At 31.1% G+C, this 22,125-nt stretch overlaps 1 protein-coding gene across 1 annotated transcript in view; it reads left to right on the forward strand.

The window, feature by feature from the left end:
* Rassf (Ras association family member) overlaps positions 1-22,125 on the forward strand; it is an 80,314-nt gene that overhangs the window by 47,610 nt on the left and 10,579 nt on the right. The window contains exons 5-9 of the mRNA XM_035354768.2: positions 187-336; positions 6,136-6,501; positions 11,798-11,951; positions 17,001-17,122; positions 17,218-17,315. Of these exons, the coding sequence (XP_035210659.1) occupies positions 187-336; positions 6,136-6,501; positions 11,798-11,951; positions 17,001-17,122; positions 17,218-17,315 (890 nt within the window). The remainder of the gene's footprint in view (positions 1-186; positions 337-6,135; positions 6,502-11,797; positions 11,952-17,000; positions 17,123-17,217; positions 17,316-22,125) is intronic.

Here is a 22,125-nt window from a genome sequence, read left to right on the forward strand (position 1 = left end):
AGATTCAGAAATTTCATGTATGTATTTATGTGTGCATGTATGTATGAATGTGTGTGATATACATATATGTATACACTTACACATATATTACATTCATACATACATTCCTGAATCTAGTCCCAATAACGGAAAAGTGCTGCAGAATTTAAACAATAACATTTACTCAGAATTATTTGATGTTTTTAGCGCAATGGCCGTCTGATACTTGAGGGCTCTCTGAGAATATACTGGGGTGTTAACAATGTAATTCATCTTAAAGAAGACCATGACGATAGAATGCCTGTGAGGAGAAGAAACAGTTGCCAATTTATTTCAACATCATCTGAATCCCGAAATGTATGCTTTTAGAATTTTCCATCGTAATGTGTTTCAAATAATTTTAAATTATTGTTTGCATAATAAGGGATAGACTGCTGAAAAATATTGTTATTTTGCTTTTTTGAGTTTGTTTTTAGGATAATTAATGTTATGGAATATGCTGCCAAATATTTGCATTGCATTAATAGTAATACAGACAGGGTTGTATTTCTTCCAGAATACTGGAAGAAACCTGAAAAAAAAATGGAAGAAGTTAACAACAGTTTGCTCACAAGAGTGCTAAATCGATATGAACTTACTAATAACAGATTTGTTTATTTGAAAATAGGTGTTTTATTATTTCTTTAATGAAATGAAAAGTACTGAAATAATTTAGTAATGAAATTGATTATTGCAACAATAACAAAAAATGTTATGTTTTATTATAGTGTGTTACACTGTGTTAAAGATGTAGATTTTATTTTGTCATAATTAATTAAAATTTGTTTTCTTTGAATAAATATATTATTTTTCTATTCTTGATACTTGAGTATTTTACTCAACAAATAAAAAGTGTCACCAGTGGGATTTAGTTCCAGTAGAGCATGATGTCATAACCCACAGAGAATGTTTAATTTTATGTAACTTTAATTAATTCTTGATAAACTAGCATAGAAGTATTTAATCCACCATTAGCGAATTTAGGCTGCCAGAATGACTGGCATAAGTTTTTAATGAATTGCTTGTCTGATAATCTCAAAGCTTGAGTGTATATTATTTTTAATTTTTTATATGCCTTACATGTAATTTGTATGTGTTGGTTATGTAACTAAATTAAGAGTGACCATATAATGAAAATATTTAAATTGATGAGCAAGCTAGTAGTGATATATATGAATAAAATGTACATATAATAGTACTAATATGAAATAAGTAAGATATTGATTCCTTCTGACTGATTTTCCTCACCACAGAAAAAACTTATCAACTGTATTATGAATACACAATTTCCAAAATCGTATTTTAACATGATGCCATTTGCAATACATTAAATCTTGTAATTTAGAAAGAAATATATGATTTCTAAAATTTCACATGATCTATGTCATGTAGTTGAAATTAAAGTTCAGCAGGAATTAGAACAAATTTTCATTTCTTTTGAACTCATGCATAAAAATTACAAGATATACCACGTATGATAAAAAAAAAATTACCCCCGTTTTGTTTTATTGTTTTCACTGGGTTCAATTTAGAAGTCAAACAACAAAAATCAACATTATATTTGCAAATTTTCACAGGACTAATTTCGACAGTTTTACCGAACCATCATCCTCAGCTGCCAAAGTGCATCTTTCCACTATCTCTTATCTCGCTCATTTGCACTTTGGCAGCTGAGAATGATGATTCGGTAAAACCATCAAACTGGTCCTGTGAATATTTGCACATATAATGCTGATTTTTGTTGTTTAACTTCTAAATTAATATTTGTTCAACATGTTATTTTAACATAAAAAATGTAGATTCAATTTTATAACTTGATTTTTTTTTACAATTAAATTCTTTGTTCTTCTGTTATTTCTAAATAATTATGTTAAATATGCCAAAGTGCATCTTTTTACTATATCTTATCTTGTTCATTTGCACTTTGGCTTCTGAGAATGATGGTTTGGTAAAGCCATCAAAACTAGTCCTATGAAAATTTGTAAGTATAATGGTGTTTTTTGGTGTTTGACTTCTAAATTAATATTTGTTCAACATGTTAGTTTAACATGAAAAATGTAGATTCAATTTTATAACTTAATTCCCCTCCCCAATTGAATTCTGTGTCCTGTTCTTTCTAAATAATTATGTTATTTTGCTGTGAATAAATACTATTTATATAAACTGAAATTCACCTTCAGAAGCTATCTAAATAGGAAAGCAAATCTTATATTAGATTAATTTTCTCTTGTATATATTTAATACACAAAAATATACACATATGTATATATAAATAAGATTAAAAGCATGTAAATCAAAATGCTAATATTAATTTAAAAAAGTCCTTTGGATCTCAATTTTAATTTTTTTATATTGTGGATTTGATGAATAAACGAAATCGAAAGTGATCAGCCAGAGCATTTCATAAGTGAAATAAATGCTTGTTTTGGTTTTAAAAGAAGCAGTATATTTATTTTTACAATTTCCATTCTTGTTTGCAACATGATACTTATTTTTTACATAAAAATATAACAAACTTTTAAAGGATAAGGCTTGCAGAATGATTATCAAGGAAAACGACAAGTAACGACGTTTTTAGATCGATTCGTTGTTGCCACACATTGAATCTTAATAATTATTCAAAACATTACATCATGTTGCCACTTAGGAAGTCTTAATAATTATATAGAAACATTAAATTATATTCCACTACATTACTCCCCCTCCAGTAACTGTGTTACGATTTAAGAGATTCTGGTAGTGGAGTAATGTACCGTAAGCTAACATTAGATTAAAAATACTAAATCCAATAAATAAATCACAATTAAACATATTCAATAATAGAGGTTGGGGAAAATATTCAACATTGTTACTAAAACGTTAAGGACATTTTATTAGTTGTGCAGTTCGTGAGACTCGGTCATTCATTATTGGTCTGAGATTTTAACAGTCTTGGGCTGGGTATCAGAAGTTTCTGGTTCCAGCCTTTGCTCACCTGATGTTAAACAATAGGCTGGCTTCAGCCATGTCAATCAAAATGTTTACTTCCTTACCTTTGATTTGTAACAAGAAGTATTTTTCTATTCTTTTAAGTACTTTGAAGGATCCTTCATAACTAAGTTCTAATGGTTTCTTGACTCATTCAGTTCTTAGGAAAACATGAGTACACACATTCAGATCTTTATGGACAAAAACTTTAGGAATCATTTTTCGCTGTACTGCGAGGGCTTGAACAGTTCCATTTGTTTTTGCAATTTATGCAGAAATGTTTGAGGTGTTGTAGAAATTGTTGATTTATCAAAAAATTCTTCAGGAAGCTTTATTGTTTTTTGTAAACCATTTGTGCAATGGAATATCCAGAGTCTTATTTTAAGGCTGCCCTAAAATAAACAAGAATTGTTGGAATGGATTCGGACCACTTAATGGAAATATGACATTTGATAGCAGCTTTCAAAGTTCGATGAAATCTCTCAATTTTGTCGTTACACTGTGGATGATAGGAAGTTGTGTGTTGAATTTTGACTCCACATATAATTGCCAAGGTTTGAAATAGTTCAGAAGTAAACTGTGCTCCACAATCCGTAATAACTTGGTAAGGAACTCCAAAACGAGTGATCAATTTTCATAAAATGCTCTGGCAATGGTTTCTGCTGTTATGTCACGTAAAGGAATGGCTTCCATGCAGCCAGTATAACAATCAATGCAATTCATGCAATACACAAAATTATCAGATGGTGAATAAGGACTTATTAAGTCAATGTGAACTATAGTAAAACGTTCATCAGGCTGCTGATAAGTTCCTGATTCAGACTTTGTATTACGTGAAACCTTATTTTTTTTACAACCAATACAGGCACGACTCCACGTTTGTATATCCTTTTTGATATTTGGCTAAATAAATTTGGACGTCATTTCTTTAATGGTCGACTTGATTCCTGGATGAGCGAGGCCATGGATTTGTTGAAATATATCCATTCTAAACTGCTTGGGTATAAATGGTCTAATGATAGAAGAAGACATATCACACTACAGATTTTTACCAGATGGAAGATTTTGAAATTTAACATTTTATTTTGAGCTTGTAATTCTTTATCATTAACTTGTTTGTCAGCAATTTTATCATAATCAATGAGTGAAATAGAGACATCGGCTATTCTTGATAACTGATCTGCGACAATGTTTACACTTCCACTAATATGGCATATATTACAGTCAAAAGTCGTTAATTCGGACACCCATAATCCGGACCTCAAAGCTAAAAACTTTCTGCGCATGCGCCGCATTGACACATGTGCATAGGCGTTTACGCATGCGCGTAAGACCTTTACGAATGCGCGTGTGCGCAAGCGCAGAATACGTTTTTACGTTCACGTTTTATGTATAACAGACGGTATAAGCTAAAGTTATCTAATTATCTATTTCAGTTAATGTTGATGATTGCATTGTTTCTTAATCTTCGAATTGGATCCGGCTTATTATTTTTTGCAGACTGTAAGAGCAATTTTATAAAAGTAAACTTGAACTTTCGATTATGTCAAATAGAATTTCTGATGCTGGAGCTCCCAAAGGATCTACAAAACGAAAGTATGTTTCGATGTCCATCAAACAAAAAGTGGAATTGCTGCAAAAAATGGATAAAGACATGAAGAATGTGACAGAGAAGTTAGTGAAAACGAAAAAATTTCGATTGACATGTTAGTCGGTATTCTCGGCACAGCAATTACGGGACTTGAACAGCGGAACTTTGTAACTGAACAAGAACTTATGTCTGTTTATAGAATTAAAGAGAAAGTATTATCACATAAAACGAAGTAACTTAAACAACTTACATTAAAAGAAATGTTTAATAAAGTAAACAAATAAATATTAAGCTTTTTTTTTTTTTTTTTGTTGTAAATTTTGATACCCTTTAGATCATAATTGTTCTTTATTTCATAAATTACGGTTTCGTATTTTTAATTTTATAATTTCTGCATGCCATCTTAGGAGATTTAAACTGATGATCTATAATCCGGAATCGCCGAAGTCCCGACGAGTCCGGATTAACGACTTTTGACTGTAGTAGAAAATTGAGATATGTATTGTAATTGGTGCATTTGTCTTGGTGATGCATTTTCTCTCTTTTGTCTGAAAGCATAAACTAGTGGTTTATGATCCGTAAAAATTTTGAAATCGTGACCTTCTAACATATGTTTAATTGCAAGATATATTCCCAGTAACTCGCGGTCATAAGTACTGTAATTTTTCTGAGTGCTATTTAATTTTTTTGAATAAAACATTAAAGGTTTCCATGCTCCATTTTCAAACTGATGCAATGCATGCACCATCATTAGTGAATTATCAGGTAAAATGCATTTTCATTGTATTCTGAATTGCCTGCTTTAGTGACATGGTGCTTTGCCCAGTCATTCTTGATAAGGTTGGACAGGTAATGTGATAGTACTTTCAAAATAATTACTCAGTTAAACAGTTTATAATATTTTAGAGATTAAATCTATGAATATACAGTGCAAATAAATTCAGCAATGAATGTGTATGTGTGAGCTGATTAGGAATGAGCCAGAATAATTATATAAATCCCACCTTCCTCATAATAGTTATATTTATCTTCTAAAAGATGGCAGTAGCCTAGAAAATGTCAAAAATAAATAAATAAATATAATGCAAGTTTTAAACTTCAACTGAAATTGTTCGGTAACAAATTATGGCATTTTATATATCAAAATGGTACTTACTCTTGCTTACGCTTAATAAATAGATACATTTCTTCATATAGACTATGAATCTTTAAATTATACAGCAGTTTGCAAATTATTAATTTTGAGTTTATTTTATCCCAGTTTAGTTTTGTATGCAATGCAGCATCATTTGCACATCATGTTATTTAATGTAAATTGCTAAGATTTTTATTTACCAAGTATCTAATTCTTTAAATATGCACTCAGTAAAAATATTACTTCAAAAAAATTTTAAACAAAGGTAATTTTCAATTGTTGTTATATTTTTCAGGCTGAGTCAATGAATCAAACATAGTTGAACTTCATATTTTCACTTATATTTTCTTGATTCCTTTAAATACTGTAATGTATAGTTTCTAATAATTGAAATATAATATTGAAAAACAAAAATTTCTTGCAGAGGGACTCAGTAAAGTCTTTGACTGATGATGAAAAAGCTGCACTTGTTGAAAAAGATCCTAATCTCTTGAATTCTTTGTTATCTCTTCCTATGAATGACTCTGTGCCACTCTCTGAAATTGATCTGGATGTCCAAAGCATTGAAAAAGACAGTGCTGATGAAAGTTCATTACAGCCTACCTATTATAAAACATTACCTGCTGGTGGTTTAAGAAATTTAAGGTCAGACAACACCCACACTCTTATAAATGATAATACTCTGAAAGATAATTGTGGAAATGTAGTGCAACTAAGGAGACGACCTCGTGTCCAAAAGTCCAAATTAAGACGACGTTGCTCTATAAATGGACATTTTTATAATAGAGAGGTAAGTTTCGCATAATTTAAGCATTTTAAATTTTTTTTATCTTTGATATCTACAAGAATATTAATATGCTTTTATTATTGCAAATACCATTTCCAATTATATTGCCTAGCTGGGTAGCCTCAAGAAGAGGCATGGGTAAATCAAGGCCTCTGTTTATTGTTGGTTGGAGACCTTGTATTGTAGTAGACCTTGTATTTGTAGAATTATCAAAAACTTTAAAGTTGTTTAATTGTGGCTAGGAATAATTTGTTTTACCATAGCAGCCATATTTGTTTACATTTGAAACTTAGCAGAATAGCAAATTAATTCTTTCTGCACTTTCAGTGTCTTTTTGCCGAGTAGGACCAAAAGGAAACTTTTAGTTTTGCGCATCAAAAAAATCTGCCTTATTGCCTGCTAGATGAATTGCTTGTTTTTGCATACACACTGTAATTTTAATTGTAAAAACTGTTTTCCTTAAATTGTTTTAACTGTACTTGGTGTTTTAAGTATTTTTATGTTGCTGCAAAGTGAGAGCTGAATGAATTGAATGATAAATATATCTCTAATGAAATTTGAGGAAATAAGTGCTTCATATTAGCAGCAAATATTGTCGCCAGTCTGACCTTTAACAGAGGAGAATGTTTACGAGTAGTGCATCTGCATTAGGTAAGCGTCGCTGAATCGTCTGTAAAAAGTAGTTTGTTTTTTATTTGTTTAATTTCTTTTTTACGTGGTTTTAGATTTATTATAGTATTTGTATAAAACACATGGCAATAAGTAGATAATTCTTCAGATAATATAATTTTTTTGCATTCTGAGTTATAAGATGAATGAGATGTAACACTGTTAAGTGAACCTAGCGATCCATTGTAGTTTATGCGCTATTGACGAAGTAGATTTAGTTCAATTCAATAAGTTTAAATGAAATGCAGGAAAAATGCAAATAATTTAATATTCCATACAAGGAAGTCATGTGGTATACACATTATATATATTTTTTAAAGTGAAGCTTGGTAAGTTAAGATTAAGTTTTATATTCATCAACTGAATAAGATTTTAAAATACTTATAACTTTCTTTGGTTCTGTTAAATAGAATACTTTTGAATTAAGATTGGATTTTTCATGCAATAAAGTTTAGAAACTTTTACCACAATAATTTTAAAAACAAAAAATGCAAATGACATGAACAGTGGACGTAGGGCAATACTCCAAAGATAAATATTCCAGCACCATACTACCAAAATGACCAGTTCAGGTTTGAATTGTAAATGATGAATTAACATTTGACCATAATAGCTTTATATGCAGCAGGGGTTCTCAAACAGATGGGAATCCCCCCCCCCCAGATACAATTTCTTAGTTTCAAGGATGGAATATGGCCAGTCTTTTATTTAAAGTTTTTAGTTTTATTTTCTGAATATAGAAAAAAAAAAAAAACTATTTTTACTGAAGTTTAGGTACTTATTAAAATTTTTAATACTTTTTCTTGTTTAATTTTTAAATCAAATGAAAAATTATCTAAATTTAAGTAAATTTTTTTTTGGGGGGGAAGGAGGGCATGTTTGTCTAGCAATGGTGAAAGGGGTGCATGGAACAAAAAAAGATGAAAACCAGTGATATAAAGGCATTTAATTTGTCCATTTGACAGTCCTCTTGAATGATTGATGGTAGATAAAGAGGGATATAAGACCCAAAATTATATTCTTTAGGATGCTTTTTATATAAACTGGAACAGAATAAGGCAAATTTTTATTGCCACAACTGCAGCAACCTATTTTGGTTGTTTATCTTTTCAACCTTATTATAGATAAACAGATTTAACAATAGTTATTACTCTTGTTGGTTGCTCCAACTTACAATTTTTTTAGAATGTTAGTATAAAATTAGCAAAAAGGATTAGTTAGCTTAAAGATATTTACATATATACATGAGTTGAGGCTTGCTGCCTTTACATTTCGTCAGGTGCTTAGACCTGGTTATCTGTTATGATTATGTTTCTCTTAGAATAGTTCTGACGTCCCACTGTCCATAGTAATCCTGAAGAAGATCTTTGAGGCTATGTGATCCCTAAAGCTGAGGAAGAGGAAGGCTCTGATGGGAGAAGTGAGTGGACAGTTGTGGATGTAATGTGAAACGTCTGCTGAAGAAGCTGAAGCACCACAGGCACATTTTACATTTTGATGGCAGAACCTGCTGAGGTATGCGGGAAATCTTCCGTGATTTATGAAAACTTGTTGTAGATAGAAATCTGTTTTCAGCCTTTTGGTGAAAACCACGGGAAAGATGGAGTAGGTGTGTTGACCGATGTCTGAGTTGTCCCAGTGAGCTTGCCAGATGGACATGAAGGTGCAAAAGATCTTGTGTTTGGCAGCGACTATGGAAAGTGGTATCTCTGAGGTGATGAAGGGGTGACTTGTGGCTTCTTTTGCTAAAGGGTCAGCCCTTTCGTTACCTTGGGTACCGTGATGACTATGTACCCAGTATAGAGATACTTGCCTGGAAGAAGAAAGGGTAATAAGCACTTCTTTTAATGAAGAGATGTGGAAGGCTTGTATGCCATTCTTGTTCAGTGCCTGTAGGATGCTCATGCTGTCCGTGTAGAAGCTGATGGATGGAAAAATGGTATTGCCTGCCCAGAGAGCTGTCTTTCAAGCGAAGAACTCAGCCTGGAAAACCGAGGCACGGTCACTAAGTCTGAACCATGCTGAGTGAATTTCTGTATTGTTGTAGAAAGCAACATAGGCTGCACCTACTTGCTCTGAAACTTTAGAGCTGTCAGAAAAGATTTCTAAGTCCTGTCCTTTTGGTAGATGTTTAAGCCATTTTATATCTTTCGTGAGAAATGGGTGGACGGGAGTATAGTGGGAATGTGTTTCTAAGGAGCGCTGGTCTATGAATGAGGAGTCATCGAACTGGAAGGTGTCCTTAAAGTGAACTAACCTATAAGTACCACACTCAATTTTCTGCTTTTAGATCTAAGGGGAGGAACCCCTGCAAGGATTTGAAGAGCTGCTGTGGATGTGGTAGTGAAACACTTATTGATCTTGAGAAGGGTGATGCGTTGAATTTGGAGTAGTTTCTAACGAACCCTAACTGTGCCAGTCATCCAGATGGGGAAGCCATAAAGGATCATCCTTTCAATGCCCCGCAGATATAGTTCTTTCAAAAGTTTCCCTTTTAGATTCCATTTATCTGTGACAATGCGATTAAGGCTATTAATAAGATTGCAGGTTTTATCTCGTATCATCGTTAAGTGCGGTACCCAAGCGAGTTTTCTATCAAGGAAGAATCCTAGGTATTTTAAAGTAACTTCATTTTTTAGTGCACGGCCCTGCCATTTAATATGGGGTGGGCTATTTACAAGTTTATTACCCTTTGGAAAGGTAATCATTTTTGTCTTATCGATGCTGAATTTAAGCTTGAGTTTGAGGCTCCAGTCAGTGATAAGATCTAATGCAGTATTCACAATGAGATTCCAGGATATTGGGCCAGTATTGGATCCTTGGGGTGCGCCTCTGTAGTAATCGAGATTGACACTGACTCCCGTCTCGCTGGTAAGTGACTTTACGATCGTGAAGATAATTGCCTATGATCCGAAACAGATTCTTAGGACATTGAAGATGTTTGAGTTGATCCCTGAGGGCTGGCCACCAGAGTTGGTTGAAGGCCGAGGCCATGTCTCAGGAGATAACACATGTGTGGAGACCTCACTGCTTGTTATGGTGTATTTGCTCTTATAGATTGTGAAGAGCATCGATGGTGCTCTTTCCCTTTGTGAAACCGTATTGTGCTTTGTTCATGAGGTGGCTTTTCTCCAGGTGGAAAGTGAGACGTCTGATTATTAGTTTGTCTAGGACTTTTCCCAGGCGGAGAGAAGACAGATAGGTCTATATGCGTTCGGATACTTACTGCATTTGCCCTCTTTTTTGAAAAGAACAAGCTCAGAATTCTTCCAGGCATCTGGAAAGTAGCCTTTTCGAAGGCATGCATTAAAGATATATGCTAGTTGGTCTTCGTTTGCGATTCTCAATTCTTCGATGAAGTCTATATTGAGTTTATCCAAGGCTGGGGCTTTGCCCTTTTTGGTAGTTTCTATGATCTTTCAAATTTCTGTGGTAGTGAAGGGGGGATCATTTGCGGTGTTTGGAGGGCTGCTTGCTGATCTCCTTATCTCCCTGTGATGTAACTAAAGGTATAAAATACTTAACTGGAAGATAAGAAGAACATAATTCGATCATTCTGAAAGCAAAAAAATGTACAATTATTAACATCTAGGAATTTAAAAAAAAAAAAGAAAAGAAAAGAAACAGCTCACACAGCCGAGTAACAGAGTGGGTATATTTACATACTTTTGTTGCATCCAGTAGCAACCAAAAAAGGGAGGTGCAGAACTGCATGTTATAGCAATCCTATATACAAAATTTCAACATTCTGAGGCTACTTGTTTTTGAATTATGTGAAATATACGTACGTACAGATGCCATGAAAAAAATCTCTTCAGAATTCAGTTTTAAATCAGTTTTATAATTCATTTAAGGAAAAAGAGTCCTTTATTCAGTCTTTACATACAGATGTCATGCAAAAACATCATTAAAATTGCACTCAATAGCTGTGAAAGGGGATTTTTTCGTGATTTCAGTACTTCCTTTACTTCGTACAAGGAGGTAAAAAGGGGACTTCTGTTCTACAGGATCGATGAAGACATCGCTTTATAGAAATATTAGTTTTGGATAATGTAGAGAAACTTGGATAAGTTTTGAGAGTGTTAAAAATCGTATGTGTTTTAATGAAGTTTTTTTTTTCTCCCCCTGTTTGACTAATTTTGCTTATTATCATAGACTAACTAACCTAAGAAATATAAATATCATGATGTGAAATTTCTGTAGTTTCTTGTATTTATTGAAATTTATTTTGAAATCTGTAATATTTAATTATTGAATCCTATCTTTTTAAGGACGGGTTTGAACTGTTGTTAAGAATTTGATTATCTAAAAAGTACGGAGTTACTTGCTAAATATACCTAAATATCTTTTTGAAAATGTTCTTTTTTACTTATTAATACAGCAGAGTTTTGATTTGATACATTTATGCTAGCTAAAAAAGTTAATAAAATTAAAGTTCCTAGTGTAAAATTCTATTAAAAAACCTTTTAAAAGCTTATTAAAGCAATAGTTTCAAAGTTAGAGGTTTATTTTAAAGAGAGAAAAAAGGTCTGTTGTGTTTCCATTCAACTGTTTTTTTAGGGGGATAACTTCTTATACTTCTATATAAGCATTTCTTTTTATTGTGTATATATGTATTTCTGTGTTTTAGACAAGTGTGTTCACTCCTGCATATGCAAGTGTTACGAGTGTTTGGGTGACAAGTTTAGTCACTGCACCTGAAGTCATAAATATGTTGTTAGACAAATTCAAAGTTGTAAATAATCCTGAAGATTTTGCCCTGTATGTTGTCAGAGATACTGGAGGTGAATATGCTTTAAATGTTACTTCATATTTCTTTCCTTTTTTGATACATTTTAAAATAAAATATCTCTGCTTTGTATTTGTATTAGGATGAAAATATTCTACATTTGAAATGAAAAAAAAAATTGCTGATTTATAATTATAAATCTTGTAAAATATATGCTTGTATGTGTTATATATACCTAGATATGCATTAAGATTTGGGAAGTTAAATATATTTGTATTCTATTTATTTTAAAATTTGAGAGGTACTTTTTTATTTAAGTAATCACTGAAGACTTTAAATCAGAAAATTTGCAACATACAGCTTTTAAATATTTCTCTAAGTTTATGTAGTGGCTACTTTAATAAGAAAATACCTTCTAAAAATTTACCAGTCATATGTACTTGAATTTAATTTAAACAAATTAAATGCCCTTTTCCTTCAAATTAGTAATAATGCACTTTGATTTAATGCAGTAATTTGTTATTACATAATAACACTTTATTTTTTAATCAGTTTTTAATAATGTTTCCTTTTTCAAATATAAACTTGTGAGCAAAATCTAAAAGCTGTCTTCACTTTCAAATATAAAATTTTTAGGAATTCTAAATTAATATAATTAGTATAATTGTATTTATTATGCAGTGAAATTTTCAACTTAATATTGAAATTCTGTATTTGCTGCCTAACATTTAAAATTTGAAAACTGATTCTGTTTACTTTATTTATTTATGTATTTTTTTCCAAATGTCATTGAATTTTTAATTTAAAATGTGAAAGGAAAAGAAAGTGTGAATTCATACCATTCAAAGTTTGAATTCTTCAGTGATATGTAATGATAACTGGGTTACTTGTAAAAGAGGTTTAATGATAACTTAAAGTGATATTGTAATGGATTATTGGTATTTTATTGTACTTTGCAACTATTGCCATTTTTTCAGACTGTGTGTTGTAAGGCTACTTTAAATTTGGTGTAATACTAGAGCTGTGATGACTGATACAGGTAAACATTGACAGGGCACCAGAAATTCACCATTGGGCATACAGGTGTAGTACCATTGCTGTAACTGAGCAGTTCTGCCCCAATTTTAAGGCAGAACAATTTGGGGGGTTGTCTGAGAGTCTCCCACTCCTCTTCCTCTACCACCAACTTTTGAGAGGACTTTTGACTTGCCATGTATTTTGTGTTCCTCTTTTAATACACAGACACTATGTGCTTTCAAATATCCATGTCTTCTTCGGAATTTGAACCCAGGCATATCAGTATGGCAGTCAACATCAGTTACCACTATATCAGCTGGTCCATGAACCATGAAGACAGTCAGATGATTTATTGTCCCAGCTTATTTTGTGACTACATCATACACACAAGTAAAGGTTTAAAATAAACCTGTTTATTAACATGCTAACCTGATAGTTACACAACTGATTGCAATAACAGAAACTCAACATTCACTACTTGCGTGAAATTTGGAACAAATGTTCCAGTCAAATTAAAATATGAAATACAAATTAACATGTACACCGCACAAAAAAGAGGGTCAGTTCTATACCTTTCGTTCTACTGGGCCAATTTACGAAATTCAAATTGTGATTTTCATGTCTCGAAAACACGACTTAGGATATGTATTAGATTTATATATAGCAGCATTCTAACATAGGTATTTTTATGCAAAATTAGATCTTTTTCTGAAATTACATGCCAGTTTTTTCAATATTTCGATTCTATGACTCAAATCATACTTAAATATTAAATTTTGTAAAATTTGGTGTGAAATTTACGGAGAAATTCAAAAATTTATCTTGCCATAATTTTTTTCAGTTTTTGCCAACAATAATTTACTTGGCAAACTTCTTAATTTATAGCAACCTATTTTCATTTTCATTTTTTTCATTGTAGATGAGCAGGAAAAAAAGTCATTGTTCATACTTTTAAATAATTTTTAATAAAGTGTGTAAGTCACTTTTTTGTTATTATCACTTATGAATACGCCAAATTTCAAAATGTTTCAAAATGTAAACTCATGTACTCATGTTATGTTTGAAAATTTTGAATAAAAAACTCTAATTTTTTTGCAGGTATGCTTAAAAATAAATCTACTTTCAGATGATGGTAAAAATTTTATAGGTTATAATTTAAATTTTTTCTCAAAAAATTTATAAAAAATATTTAAAAATAAATCATAAAAATGTGTGAATTATATTTGGATTAGCCTAAATTTCAAATTCTGGAAGAAAGAATCAAGTAAGTGTAATAAAAAAAATATTAATAAATATATAACTAATTCAATTAACATGGAAGAGCTAAAATTTTGACAGCTAATTTTTTTAAAAACTATTCTTCAACTTTAAAAACTTTTTTAAAATTACTACAGTGCAAGTCTGTAATTCGGACTCGACGGGACTTCGGCGATTCCAGATTAGGGTTTTATAGATCATCAATTTAAATCTGGTAAGATGGCATGCAGAAATTATACAGTTAAAAATATGAAACCATAATTTATGAAATAAAGAGCAATTATGATTAAAGGGTCAAATTTTACAAAAAAAAAAGCTTACTATTTATTTGTTTACTTTATTAAACATTTCTTTCAACGTGCACTTGCGTAAAGCATACGCGCATAATGTATGCGCATTCTTTACGCACATGCGCAAAGTTTGTGGCTTTGAGGTCCGGATTATAGATCATTCCAGATAATGGACGTCCGGATGTCCGGGTTACTTTTTTACAAAGCTTGGCAGTTTGGCGTAATTTGAGCTGTAGAATGGAAATATGGGGAAAAAATTGGCATGTCATTTCAGAAAAAGTCCAATTTTATCTCAAAATACCCGTATTAGAACAATGTTGTATATAAATCTAATATATATCCTAAGTTGCTCTTTTGAGACATGAAAAACGCAATTTGAATATCGTAATCGGCCCAGTAGATTGGGAGATAGATAACTGTCTCCCCCTTTTTTTTCCTTTTCCCTGCAGTGTACCTGGTTAAGCTTTAGCTTAGACCCAAAATATTACGTATGCACATAATACCTTTACACATTTGCATAATACCTTTACGCATGCGCGTTTAATGTATAACGGATGGTATAAGCTAGGCTAAAAATTATCTAATTATCTATTTCAGTTAATGTTGCAGATTGCATTGTTCCTTAATCTTCTAATTGGATCCAACATATTATTTTTTGCAGACTGTTAGAGCAATTTTATAAAAAGTAAGCTTGAACTTTCAATTGTGTCAAAAAGAGTTTCCGATTCTGGAGCTATCAAAGGATCTACAAAGCAAAAGCATGTTTCGATGTCCATCAAACAAAAAGTGGAATTGCTTCAAAAATGGATAAAGGCATATCCTTTGTTTCTCTAACCCTGCGGAGAGGGGGGATCGTCACGACGCGCATTGAACTGGAAGTTGATCTGTCAGCACTATCCTCTTCTTCAGGGAAGATATTTTTTTTTTTAATTCGGCTTATAATTCCTTACTAAATGCAGTATTTCATCTCGTTGTACTCTAATATGATTTATATCAAATTCCTTGTCATTATAAATATCACGAATACACATCAAATAGTTTTCTGGTTGCAATTTTCTAATTTCGACTATGCGTAATGTATACTTTACGCATGTGCGCGTTGAAAGAAATGTTTAATAAAATGGATAAAGGCATATCCTTTGTTTCTCTAACCCTGCAGGAGGGGGGAGGGATCGTCACGGAGCGCAATGAATTGGAAGTTGATCTGTCAGCACTATCCTCATCTTCAGGGCAGATGTTTTTATTTTATTCGGCTTATAATTCCTTACTAAATGTAGTATTTCATCTCGTTGTACTCTGATATGATTTAAATCAAATTCCTTGTCATTATAAATATCACGAATACACATCAAATAGTTTTCTGGTTGCAATTTTCTAATTTCGACTATGCGTAATGTATGCTTTACGCATGTGCGCGTTGAAAGAAATGTTTAATAAAGTGATCAAATGAATGTTAAGCTATTTTTGTAAATTTTGATACCCTTTAAATCGTAATTGCTCTTTATTTCATAAATTACAGTTTAATATTTTTAATTTTATAATTTCTGCATTTATCTTCCAGATTTAAACTGATGATCTATAATCCGGAAAAATCGATAATCCGGAATCACCGAAGTCCCGACGGATCCAAATGAAATACTTTTGACTGTATATGAATCTAATACATATCCTAAGTTGCGCTTTCGAGATGTGAAAAATGCAAATTGAATTCTGTCTATCGGCCCAGTAGAATGGGAGATATAGAAATGTCCCCCCTTTTTTATGAGCAATGTACAAATTTTCTATATTATTTCTTAAAAAGGAAGGTGCATAAGTACATTTTATAGCAGTCCTATGTACAAACTTTTAACGTTCTGAGGCTAGTTGGTTTTGAGTTATGCGAGAAACACACGTACAGATACCATGAAAAAAATCTCTTCTGAATCCATTTTAAATCAGTTTTACAATTTGTTTGGGGGGGGAAGAGTCCTTTATTCTATCCTTACATACAGATGTCATTGTTAAATTGCATTCGATAGCAGTCAAAATGGATATTTTCGGTGAAATATGATACCCAGAATTTTTCTTGATTACAATGCTTCATACAAAGGTATAAAGGGGATGGAATCTGAAACTAATAATATATTTAGTATTATTGTTGAAGTGTAATTCTTGATTTTTCATTATGTTGTTCTGTAGCTATTTTGAAACAGAAAAGGCGAGGAAAATAAAATCTGCATAATTATGGTAAACATTTTTGTTGGTCTTTTATTATGATGTAAATATTACTTTTAGAATGTGCTGGAAACCAGAAAAATTCATGATGATATACTATGGTGGTATGAAACTAAACCTACAAAATCATCAAGATATACCTATACACAACTGCACGGCCCAGTTTTAGCTCTAAATTCTTATATATTTTTGCAAGAATTTTGTGATGCTTTAAGGGGCTTTAATTTTATTAGATTAAGCTTTGCATCAAGCATTAAGTAAAGCTTATCTCTATTACTTTCCAATGAAATTTTCACACTGTGTTTCAATACCATTTTTACTTTCAGAACGCCGCTGCATTCAGGATCATGAATATCCTCTTTTAGTCCGAGTAATGTTAGGCCCTAGTGAAGATGTTGCTAAAGTATTTATCATGAACAAAAATCAGGCTAGAGAAATAACTTGTGAGGTTTGTATTTTGAATTGCTAAGCCTGTTAATAAATTTGTTTAGTAATTATTAATATTAGGCACTGTTCTGATCTATATGCAAAAATTTATTTCAGGTAGCACAATATCTTAAGTTTTCAGAAACAGAGCTTAGGATGTTTCTTCACAAATTTAGTGAAGAAGAGAAAAAAGAAACTCAGAGAATTGTGAAGAAGTAAGCTTTTATTACCTACTTACATATTTTCTTCATGCAATAGTTTTCAAAACAAGTTATATGATAGATATGTCAAAGGTTTTGTGTAGTTTAAATCACAAATATGTTTTGAAACAGGGTTCGTATGGTCCTTAAGAGTCCTTAAAAGGCCTTAGATTTTTTGGAATCGATTTTTGGTCCTGAAAAGTCCTTAATTTTGGCCAAAATCAGCAGAAGGTCCTTAATTTTAATCATCTGAAATTTCTGTCTGTTTTATAACTGCCGTTTTGAGCGTGAATTAGCATTTTGGCAGAATATTTTTAGCAATTCACTGACATATATATTTTATCTTTTGTATGGGTTCATGGGTTATAATTTGTTTTTATTTCTAATATAAACGATGGGATACTCAAGTTAGTGAAGCATAAGCATTTCGAAATTCTCTTTTTTTTTTTTTTTTTTTTTTTTTTAATAAAGAGCTTTTGCGAGTTCTTTTATTAAACGGCTCTAAATTTGGCGATTTTAAGATCAGTTTCTATAGAAAATTTTTAATTCCGAGATCTGAGATTTTTTCCGACGATTTTTTTTAAAACATCTTAGCATTGATAAATTTCATTAAAATAATGGTAATATATTGAAATTATATTTAAAAAATAACATTAAAATAAAACATTTTTATTTTTCGCTGTCATATTATAAAGTTTCATTTTGGCAACTTATTATACAATATTTTGAAACTGAAAAATAAACAAGGTATAATGCTATAAAGCACAATTTATGAAACAGCTCTTAGCGAAAGCAAAATTAGCTATGTAATTAATTAAAAATGTCTTCTTAATTTTTTCATAGTAAGAGTTTTTCCCATGTAATTGTCTCAGAAATATGCATCAGTTTTCTTAGTAAAATTAATTTTACTCTTCCCCCTTCCCCCCTCCCCCAAATATTTCTGGCTTTTTGCTGTTACAGAATTAGTAGGAATAATTTTTCTTTAGGATTTTAGACATTGCAGCTTGGAAAATTTAGAAGGATTTGAAGGCAAGATTCATAGACCCACGATTCTAGAAGATTCGAGAAATATGTGACAAAGTGAAAAAGGTCTCCATGGTATCAACACGTAATGGATGTATTTTACAGAAAGTTTGCAATGAATTTCTTTGTCTTTCAAAACGTCTGGAAGAACAATGAAAACATATTTGAATGTTTTACTTCTGATACTAGAATCTTTTTCTTAACATGTATAGCTTCCCTTTATTTTCTTTACTTTTCACTAGACACAAGCATGGAAAATATCAAAAATGCTTCTGATCTTATAACATGGGCAGGCATCATAGAAAGGGATTTTTTTATTAATAAGGAAATTGAAAACTTACAATTTAAAAGATGATGCAATCTCTGTAGATCCTAAATTCTGCTGCCTATTGTCTTTCTAAATTCTGCTTTCAATGCCTGCTATAAATTCTAAAAGTTTTGCCATTTCTAGATTTTATTGTTCGATGTGCGATTTCTGGATTTTGTCGTTCGGTTGAATGTTCATATTACTAATAAAATAAAATTAGCTGCTTTTTATATGTATTCTAAATGCATTTAGTGTTTTTTAGAATAACAGAAATCCTTAATTAAATCCAAAAATGAAAAGGAAACATGTTGAAGAAGGAAAGTGAATACATAAAGAAAATTATTCTTCAAAGATATGTGCAAAGATATATGATAAATACATATATTATAATATTATGTAAATTACCCAATTGTTTATAATTTTAGCCTTTACTATAATTTCCCATTTCTATTTCCTCATATGGTACAGTTACTGAGCCAGATTAAATTTAAATTAAATTGTATAATCTTTGACCACTAGTCCACATTTTTAGTTTGAGTTTGATTGTTCTTGTTTAATTACGTCACCATTAGCTGTAATTGATTTTGTTAGCATCAGAACATGCCTTTATGTTCTAAGTTCTTTTTTAAACTTTCGTCTGATATTGTAGTTACTTTCAAACATATCGATAATATGCTTCACGTCTCTTAGGGGTTTTGAACTATTTAACTTTTACCAGGTCAAGTAAACCCTCATAGGTACATTATGGAGAGGTTGACAAGTTTGGAGATAAAGCACGCAGAAACTAGCGAGAGCGTTGGTTTGCATATTGAGACAAATCTCTTAATTGTTAGAAAAAATGCTTAAAGAGAAGGAAATTGATATATAGTAGCCAAAATGTTTGGGAAGGCTTCAAATTAAAATGACGGATATATATTTTGTTGAGTGTTGTTGTTACAAAACATAAATGTTTTGTAGCTTTTAATCTGTAATTATCCTAATATTGCTTATAAATCAATGTCATAGATTATATGTATTTTAAACTGTGAAATTTTATTAGATTTCGATTTTAATAGAGCTTTTTTAAAAATATTGTTAAAATAAAATTTAATAGTGGCCATGTAAATCCATAATGACTAAGGTTATCAAAGTACCCAATTTAATTATTTTAATTATTTATAACTAACTGCTTACCCTTAAAAATTATCTCTGCATACTAAAGCGAGTTATTGCCTTTCATTAATACTCACTGTAGTTACAAGATAAAACACAAAAATGTAAAAATTCAAGTAAAACGTATTCTTTGCATCTAGTGAAACTTAAAATAATACAAAACAACTTATCACCTCTCGTGCTTTAATATCTTATTGGAACCATAAAGTATATTAACTGGGTTATAACCCCTGGAACTCAACACAAGGCTACGACACTAACTGCATCAAACAGAGCCTGACTAACTTTCAACACTTGCCAACCGGGCCTACATCAGGCCTTTCGGGTTTGTTCTAATCAGCAGGTCTCTCTCTAGATAAGCAGCAGTGGTTACAATATTCAGTCTTTTTTTATGAATGATGCTGATTATGATCTTACTTCTCATTTTAACCTATGCCATTTGACATAAAATATACCTGCTAATAACTAAATCTCTAGACTGACCAAGTATGTGACAAAATGAGACATAAAAAAAAAAAAAATCAACATAAAGCTAACTGTTAGTAAATGCCACTTATCTTCTTTCAAATATTCAATTTATTTCAATTTCAACAGTAAATACATTAGTGAAGGATAACATTCATATTTTTGCAATCATAGAAGGTATGTTAATGTTTATGAGCATAACCAAGAAGAAGCTGAGTCTAATTTTGTAGATGGAGAAATTTTTGTTTCACTGGACAGATCTCACACAGGAGCACATAGTCTTGAGTTTTCTGATTATACGTGAGAGGACATCTTAACATAGATATTTAGTACAGAAGAGAGGCATCACAGCTAACTATTTTAAAGCTAACACTGAATCGTTCAAAACTGCATGAACGGCTCTATCCAAATTTTCCTAAATTAGCTTTTTATAATGCTTGCAAATGGCAGTGTAGGGTTTTGTTAGTAGCTGCAGGGACATTCGGGGCTGATGAAGCCGCATGCTAAAGCTAATTTTGTATTTAGTTCTCATTGCGTAATTATTGAAGAGAGCAAAAATTAGGCACCAAAAACTAAAATAAAACAAGTAAATTGGTGAACAAAGATAAAAAGGAATTGGTCCAGGGTTTAGATTCATATTTTTTACTTTATTTGTTTGCCTTTTATTTCTGTGCTGGATAAAGCTGTGTCATTTTAGGGATAAGGCCATCATAAATGCGAATTATTCTGTACTGTATTAAATATGTATTTAAAAAAAATAAAAATCTAAAAGCTTTCAGATTTTACATTAAGCCCAATAGAACATTTTTTTCATATTTTGTGTGTTACCTTTTTAAATATCATGTTCTTCGCTCTTAAACGATAAATTCAGTTTAACAGCAATATTGCAAAACAATTTTAAAATGAGTATATCTTTAAAATTTCGGATACGCAGACTCGCACGCTGGAGATAAAAAATTTTTTTTTCAATTTTACAATTTTTTTGCCATTGCTTACTTTGAAATCATTGCGTTTGTTAATCAAAAATCCGTTAAAGTTTTACAAAATATGAAATCGATAATGAAACAAATTTCAAATTTGGCCTTCCAGGTGCCCATATTCGGGTGGAAATGTATGTTATTCAAACTTTGATGGCTCTAGGTATTGTTTTATCACCGTGTGAGGAACATATATAAATTTATGCAGATTCTTCAGCATTTAATATCTTTAAATATAATGCAGGACTCTAATATTTGGTGACAACAATTTGAAAATGAACTGGCATTTCAACACAAAATGCCAAAATGAAATTAATAGCCCTTCTGAGCTAAAATGCTTCTTTGGGATAAAAAGGAAACATACTTTTTAACTCAACCAGAAACTGCAAAGCAAACCTTTTGTATTTTAAACTCTTGCGTGATACATTTAAAAAATTTAATTGCATTTTAGGTCCCAAAAGAAAGGTGCATTGTTATAAAAATATGCATGTGGAAACATAGTACAGTACTTAAATGAATCTTTTTATATATTAAATATATTCATTGCCTATTTCCATACTTGCTTATTTCATCCCTTAATTATTTATTTTCATTCAATGTAATTCATATTTTTAGTCAGCAATAGAAATAGCTTTCTATTAGCACCATAGCCTTCTTATTTCATTGTATAGATAATGGAAAAAAAGGGGGATGTTAATACCAAAATAATATACCAAGACTAATCCATTTTCTATAGAAATAAGTAGTAATTAATTTGAAAAGTATTAAATAATATGTCATTAAAAGTGTTAACTGAATACCTAATTACTTCTGTAAAATCAATTATGCCATTCAATTTCATCAAATATTAGATAAATTAGTTCCTCCAAGCATATTAGATACATACTATGTAATACAGGAA

Source organism: Stegodyphus dumicola, chromosome 8, assembly GCF_044657685.1.
Source record: "Stegodyphus dumicola isolate Sdum_Otavi_A_Nest chromosome 8, ASM4465768v1".
Lineage (NCBI taxonomy): Eukaryota > Metazoa > Arthropoda > Arachnida > Araneae > Eresidae > Stegodyphus > Stegodyphus dumicola.